The sequence below is a fragment of the Danio rerio genome, chromosome 7 (genome assembly GCF_052040795.2).
Source record: "Danio rerio strain M-AB ecotype USA chromosome 7, GRCz13ab, whole genome shotgun sequence".
In the NCBI taxonomy this organism is placed as follows: domain Eukaryota; kingdom Metazoa; phylum Chordata; class Actinopteri; order Cypriniformes; family Danionidae; genus Danio; species Danio rerio.
Window position 1 is genome coordinate 3,128,666 of NC_141027.1, and position 8,385 is coordinate 3,137,050.

Here is an 8,385-nt window from a genome sequence, read left to right on the forward strand (position 1 = left end):
AAGTAAAAACAGTTAAATAAAAAATAAAATAACATAATAACTCTAATGTGTTCCCTTTAATTGTGTCTATAAATGTGTGACAAACTCCTAAACTCCACTGAAGAGCAAAATACACTGTCATGGAAGTAAGCCAGAGACAAAAAAATATATATATAGCAAAATGTTCTGAAACATTTTTGTTAATGTCCAGATTTGAGAGAAAAACTGGTAACACTTTACAATACAGTACATGAATAATGATGTACTGTTTTGTAAACTTATTATGAATTATTGATGAGTTAAGGCGCGCACTAATCATTAACTAAGTTTAACTTAAACATGATTCACATGAGTTCATGTGTGAATTAAGTTAGCCGCCATTCACACATGAACTCATGTGAATTACGTTGTAGTTAAAGGCAATTCATAATTAGTGCATACTTTAACTCATCATTACTTCATAATAAACTAATGTTTAGTTTACATATTAATACATCATAATTCATGTACTGTTATTGTAAAGTGTTACCGAAAAACTGAACATACACAAAGACAGGAACGAGAAACAACAATATACTGATAACTAGCAGTGAACCACTGACTGAATATATACCCAGCAAAACTGGCAGCAGCAGGAGCACACCAAATAAGTCAGCTGCTCTGTGCGTACACTGCCAGAGCTAAAGGCAGACACACCCACCCTCACACACACGACATGACTCACATCATACAGAAAAAATACACAGACCCACAAACTGACAGATCTCTCGAGAAGAGTTTTAAATGTTTAAAGCGTGTAATCTGCTTGTAGTTTTGCAGACTTGATCTAAAATTTAGGTATATGCGTGAATGGTTAAGTGTGTGTCATGTACACGTCTTTTTCACAGCAATTCCTGTCTAACCCGCTCTGGAGAAGGACAAAGGGATGGAATGAGGAGGAGGAATATATCGAGTTACTGAAAGTGAGTTGTCAGCTTGTTTTAAATAGGTTGGAGCTCGTTGTCTTTCATTTGGAGATCCGCAAATGCTTAAAAACTGAAACAAATCGTCTGTTTCTGTTCCTGCTAAGTTTGATGTAATGTCTGCTGATTTGCTGTAAAACTCATAGTTTCTCTATTTCAGTGCATGCATTGAATGGTTTGTAGGACTTCAAGTTTCATCACATCGTTCATTAAGACTTAAAACTATCAAGACAGTCGATCAAGACTAAAAGGTGGGTTCATGTACTAATGAAACTTACATCTGAACAGTTTGCAGTAAGTGAAACAGTACTAATGTACTAATGAAACTTACATATGTACAGTTTGCAGTAAGTGAAACTGTACTAATGTACTAATGAAACTTACATATGTACAGTTTGCAGTAAGTGAAACTGAAACCAGACTCAATAAATAAACACATTTACTACATTTTAAATTTACATTGTTTTAGTCTGCACTGTAAAATGCTGGGCTCTACACAACCCCTTCATCTCATCTCAACACAAATTAAAGTTAACTTAAAGGTGTTTACAATTTTAAGTTGATTGAATAAAAAACAGTTAAGCTGTCCGTTAAATATCTCAAGAACTGTTTTTCAGCTCATTTAAAATAATTAGCTTGAATAAGCAGCAACAATATATTGATTGTAATGTGTTTGTTGTTTTGATGTGATATTATAGTGTGTCGTATCACTGTATCTGCTTAATACTGAACACTGATCGATTTATACGATTTTGCTTAAAGCAAAACATTTACCAATCCTTCAAACAAAATTAAACATGACAATTAATGCACAAAATTAATGGAAGTAAAAAAAAAAAAAGTATTTGAAGTAGAAAAATGCAGATTATTAGAATTTCATTTGACGCTCACAGTTGCTGAGGGCCAATTAATGTTAGAATCTGGTATTGTCTCAGATATTATTGACACGTCTCCACTGAGCTGTTTGACTGGTCTGCTGAGTCAGAAACCTATCAATAATAGCATTTCTTTTTATCTTAGTATGTCAGAGCATTATTACATTGTGTGTTGATTAATCGGTTTATTGGGCAGCATTAAATTATTAAGAAGGAAAGAATTTACAAAGAAAATATAAATAAATAAATAAATATAGCAGAAAATGTACAGTATTTTCAAAATTAATCTTGACTAACAAACTCTTTATTTAATAATTGATTTTATAATTTTAATTAATTTTTATAATATGATAGGGAAATATCAAAGCTGTTTGTGGTCATAAACACTGTTCGTTAAGACCATTTATCATTCAATATTACTTTTTTAACATTAATATAAATATATATATATATATATATAAATATCTTCCATTCATACGCACGCGAATGCGTCAGACCGGAAACGTGGGGTCGTGCATCAAATTTCGCAGGTTGCTGCGGTGCAAAGTTCAAGCTTGGTGAACTCTGACCTGCAAAATTGCATCACTTGACTGCGTAAGAACAATTAAGGATCAAAACACATCCTCTCTGGACAGAAATTTAAAACATGGAGCAATCGCTCGCTTTTTTGAATGTCTAATAAGCTTTTTAATTAAAGTTTAATCCCGCCCCTTTTCGCAGTGCGGCACAACAGAATATCGCATGCTCAAACTCTAATGTGACCGCAGCTTTACTATTGTTTTTTTTCTTTTGGCTTTTTATGCTATACAAATAATGTGATTAACACAATCACTTATAGCAGCCAAAATAAAAACTGCATGATTAAGTTGTGGTCACACTGGACTTTTCTCCCTATAGACTTCCATTCATATGCACACGAATGCATCAGAGCGGAAATGCAAGCTTGTGCCACAAGTTTTGCTGTTCAATATGTTGCAAATTTTAAGCTTGGTGAACTCTCACCTGCGAAATCGCATCACTTGACTGAGTGAGATTAATCGAGGATCAAAACATGACCTCCTTGGACAGGAATTAAAAATATAGACTAATCACTCACTTTTTTTAAATGTCTAATCATTTTGTTTAATCCCATCTCTTTTCACAGCTCTGTACGGCAGAAGTTCACAAAAACTAACTCTAGTGTGACTGCGGCAGTAATCGATTTTAAATCGAAATTGCAATTTGAAGAGTTGCAAAAGCTGCGATTAATTCAATTATTATTATGGTGAGGGAGATGAGAGTGAGTAATTAAAACGATCCAATTAACATTATTTAAAAAGCAGACAACTGTCCCAGCAGAATCAACAAGCCCCTATTTCACTGCGATGGAGACGAAATGAAAACTGTAAACTCCATCTCTACTCCTCTCTCTCTCTCGCTATTTGTGTGTGTGTGTGTGTGTGTGTGTGTGGACCTTTGAACTGCTTGTCTCTTGGCTTTTACAGCGATACTTATGGACAAACACACACACACACACACACACACACACACACACACAAGCGTGTAACTCTGCAACACATTTTTCTCCACTGCATATATCATGGCTCAGCTGTGATAACCGCACATTATTATGCCAATATACTATAACAGCGGCCGTTTATCTGTATCTGTGACACTCATCTGTAAATAATACCAAAGCAATGCTGACCGTTGGAGCCAATCACAGACCTTTCTGTTGAGTGCGGGAACACAATGACATCTAATGTGTTTAAAAGCTTGCTTGACAATGCTAAGAAAGCAAGTGGGATAACATTTATTATATCATATTAATATTGTATACTACTAACCCAAAAAACACACCTACTTTACAGACAAGTACACCAATAAGTGTACAAATTGAGCGCATCGGTGGTTCAGTCAGGCAACAATGTCAGAGTTCAGGTGTGGGAAAACTGAGGGCTCAAATGCATGAATAAAGATGGGTTTATTATTATTAAAAATAAAAGAAAAAGAAAACAAAAACTACCCTGAGGGGGAAAACATTAACTAAACAAACTTAAACGGGCTGGCAGAAAAGGACAGGAGAAAGCAAGACCAGATCATCAGGACAGGATAACGATGAACTGGCACATTACAACAGATATGAGGAAGCTATAAACAAGAACAAATCAAGAGACAAACTGGTGAACAGAACAGACTAATAATGGGAAAACAAGATGGATGAAACAAGACAATAGACAGGAGAAAAAGGCAAACACAGAACCATGAACATGCCCACGTGCTACACACAATGGTGACATACTGTATTTAATGGATGAGTTAAAATGTCCTCCTATAAATTATATAATTCATTTCTTAAGTTACATTATTAAATATTCAAGTTAAACAAATAATTAATTTCTCTAATATATCCAGCCAGGTTTTAGTGAACTTGCAAGATGGTCAAAAACACTTCTGCATCTTCCTCTCGTTTTAAACTCATAAACAATCAGTTCAGGAGATCAGCCACTTTAACGAGTACCGAGTCATAATATGAAATGTATTTATTGGCCATATTAGTATTTTTCTTAGTTGGATGACAACATAATTGTTTTAAATAAATATCACTGATAAATTCTAAATACATTAGGAAAATGCACCAGAAGTCAGTGGTTACAGGTTTCAAACATTGTTCAAAATAAATATTTTCTTAAGTGTTTAACAGAATTTTAAAAAAAAATGGTTTGGAACAAGCCCAGGGCAAGTAAATGATAGCAGAACTTTAATTTTTTTGCACTTTCTGCATTAAAAAACATCAAATCATCACAAATTTTGTTTACATTAAGTAAATAATCATTGTTCATGTACGTCAGTTCAGGTTAATTTAACAATTGTCACAGATTGCAATAATGTATGTTGTGTGAAATAAAAAAACAGATAATATATCCATTAGTGTTTTTTTTTCTTAATAACAGCAACAAGTTCATCATTCAATTTCCATCTGAGCAAAAGCAAAAGAGTCTCCAGCAACAATGGAGTAAGTTGATGTTTATATGCATTTACTCTCTGTATATGTACTTTTTTTATTAACAAAATAACAAAACATTGTTATTATTTGTTGATCATATCATTTTACCACAACATTCAGGTTCCAGTTCACTAAATAAATCAACATGAACTAAACTAGATAAAATGACTTTCAAATGTTTTTTTTTTACAGCATTTAATCATCTTAGTTGCTAATTTCAACCTTTACTATTATGCAATCAAAATTTGAGTTCACTTGTTTTCTTTGTATCCCCACTCCCATATCTATTTATTCATATATATATATATATATATATATATATATATATATATATATATATATATATATATATATATATATATATATATATATATATATATATTTTACTTCTAAATTGGCATTTATCTACTTATTAGTAAATTACTTTCATATATTTGTTACCATTTTTTATGATCCACTTTTGTAGTCGATATGGACTACTACCCATGTCACAATTTCTTTAAAGTAGATTTTAAATGATTGCATTTTTAAAAGCACATCCTGGTAATTGTGAATAAACATGCCACAAAAATTCAGTCGAATCAGATTAACTCATTTCAACTTACATTAAACTCACCTAAACCATCTCAAGATGTATTTAGTTTCATAAAGTATGTTTAACTAAGTAACAAATATATTTATACACTATTAATTATTTTTAATTTTATTATTATTACTTTTACACTATTGTTATTATTTGTTTTCTTCTAGATCTGAATTTATTCATCTCAAGGAGAAATTTCTTTCTCTTTATAATCGTGATTTTGCTGAACTGGAGCGGTCCACAAAGGAACTGCGCAGAATCATGAGTACGTTTGAAGAAGACTTCAGAAGTGCTACTGAAGGCCTTAGACTTGAAGCAATGGCATTAATAGCTGTAGGAGCCACTGTGATTGCTGGAATTGCTTTAGCTCCATTTACTCTGGGGGCATCTGTTGCTCTCTCAGTAGCAGCACTAGCTGTGGCTGCAGCTGGTGCAGTCAGAGGTGCAGTGTTCAATGTGAAAAAAATACTGCAGCAAAAAAATATAAGAAAAAATATGGATGCAGAATTGAAGAAATTTGAGCTAACCATAACTCCAATAACTGATGTGCTAGAGAACCTTAATCATTGTACTGTGGAAATATCGAGAAAGTTTGCTAAATCAGAGAATGACTTTGGCTTATTGGGTAAATTGTGTTTCTCTGGCATTGAAGTAGTTCGCATTGCACCGGCAAGGGACATTAGTAAAGTGGCTGCGGAAGTGTCGAAGACTGTGCGACTGACTACAGCTCTTACAGGAATTTTTGAAGGGACTGGACTTCTATTTGACCTCCTTACATTTCTTGAATATGACAAGACATTCGATGACATGAACAGACCTACCTTAATTCGTGGCCTAATAGATGAGACTGAAATTAAGTCAAAAGCTGGAGAATTCATTGTTAAAATGAGGAGAGTCATTACTGATTTAGAAACCATCATTGAAGAAATCAGAAAGACAAAAGAGAAACTGTCAAAACTAAAAATCCGTCGACTGCAAATTTCTTGGCCGATTCTGATAATACTGCTACTGCTGCTGCAGTTGTTACAAATAATAATATAATGATAAAAAATAAATCATGATTAAAAAGAAACAGGAGTTTCCCCCAAACTGGATTAACATGTGATTTTCCATTGAATTATCTCATTTCACAAATGTCCAAAGATAAACATATTTGCTTATCATATTTTATTATATTCTAAATTTCTGTCTGGTTCTTGAATCTGATTGCCTGATAGCCATGCTATATTCCAATAATAACAGCACTTGTAGAGCCTCCTCATCCTTGTGTATTACTCCGCCCACATGGAGTGACAGCAGATCAATAAACTCACTAGAGTATGACAAATATTGCAGCTGTTGGACAACATATGGTTGAGGCTTTTTTAGTCGAGAATGTAGTTGTCTAGATTGCAACTAAAGTTTATTTATAAGGACAGTGCCTATTTTAAAATATTTATAATTCAGTTATTATGATATGATTCAGTGTATCGGCATCCATCAGCCTGTCATACTGAGCAGAGCAAAGAGGCTTGACATTCTGCCATAAGATGGCGACAGACACTGCATAATAAGTCCTTTGATGAGATAAACTCGGTGTAATTTTACAGCTGAATAAATCTTTATAAAACTGGCAAGTGACACTAAGTAGGTTGGCCTTCTGTTTGTTTCTAATGAGTTTCCTGTTTTCCTGTTACAGCAGGCTAGTTCAGTAAAAAGAAAAAATGCCTGCATGTTCTTAGCGCAAATACAACAGTGATCTAGTAGTGTCTGCTTTTGCTTTTTCAGGGTTAATTATTGTGATCTCCTGATTGCAACCTACTAATATTGGGAAATCTCTGTAGACTGATGACATTTCATGCCGTTCAGCCTTATAATCTTAAAATGACAGCAAAATCACCTTATTTACCATTACGCTGGAGAGTGCTTCAAACACTAGCTCTAAATTGACGTTGGTGAATTAGTAACGGCTTCTGCTGTTCTGATGTCAGCTGCAGATGTGAATAAATGGTGGAAGAAAGTAGTTCCTCATACAAAAGGGTTTGAGACTCTCCCTGTTTGTTTTTCTTTTTTATGCACAAGATGATGCTGTCAAACTATTGTATGAATGCAACACACTTGTAGCAATGCGATATGGCTGTATATTGTCACTGTTGGGACCCTAATAGCCCATTTCCATACTGGTCACCTTTATCAAGCTTGAGTTTCCACTGTCAAAAGGGAACCCTTTTGGTAGGTGTGGTGTATGACAGAAAGTTTCAGAAGATGTCATTTTTACTCAAGGAAATGTCACAGAAAAGCTTCACAGGTCGTTCACATGTCATATAAGAAGCTCTTCTAACAAAACATATGCTTTATACACATACATACTGTGTATAAATGTTTATTACTAACTTTTCTATGAACATGATTTGTTTAAAACTGCAGATCAATGACCTATAAATAGCCTACTGTAACGTCTGCAAATATATGAAATAAATAACATATATGAACACATACCACCTTTTACAGTCTATGATATGTTACCAATTACAGAAAAAAACTACACACAGCAGACATTTAGTGCTTATTTGAGTTCAAAAACAACACAAAATATAGCCCACAGTCCGAGAAGACCTCTCATCTGTGTCTGTAATCTTTAGCAGCGTGTGTAACCTCTGTTAGAAAGTAATTCTGTCATTCTGAGTTCATAATAGTCCAGAAGGTGATGATAATAGTTAAACATGACAGTTTGCTCATGTTTTAGGTTTTTGAAGCTACATTTGCTGCTGTTTTTTACAGCTTCTTCTTAGTTTTTTAAAGCTTCACTCTCGTGTTTGTCTGCATCTGAAAGGCTTGAAGATCAGAGCGCTTCAACAATCACAAGCAGGTTATCAATATGAGCTCAAAAAGTTTGTCATTTCAAATATAGACTCCTGCCGAGCGATCATGAGAAAGTGAAACTGCTCGCGCTTTAGATGGCCTTGTGAAAAACTACAGGGCAAAGGGTAATTCTGTTCTTCTTGGCTTTATAGCTGTTCA

At 33.9% G+C, this 8,385-nt stretch overlaps 1 protein-coding gene across 2 annotated transcripts; it reads left to right on the plus strand.

Moving 5' to 3' along the window:
* The first annotated feature begins 655 nt into the window (after positions 1-655).
* On the plus strand, positions 656-7,860 carry LOC147842922 (uncharacterized). Of its 2 annotated transcripts, none has more exons than XM_087260495.1 (4): positions 656-941; positions 1,125-1,192; positions 4,750-4,811; positions 5,553-7,860. In XM_087260495.1, the coding sequence occupies exons 3-4, from the start codon at positions 4,807-4,809 to the stop codon at positions 6,424-6,426; spliced, it is 879 nt and encodes a 292-aa protein (XP_087116621.1). In that variant the 5' UTR covers positions 656-941; positions 1,125-1,192; positions 4,750-4,806; the 3' UTR covers positions 6,427-7,860. The 2 variants fall into 2 exon arrangements, with proteins under 2 accessions (XP_087116621.1, XP_087116622.1); XM_087260496.1 differs by having other exon boundaries at positions 690-941; positions 1,102-1,192.
* The last annotated feature ends 525 nt before the right edge of the window (positions 7,861-8,385 follow it).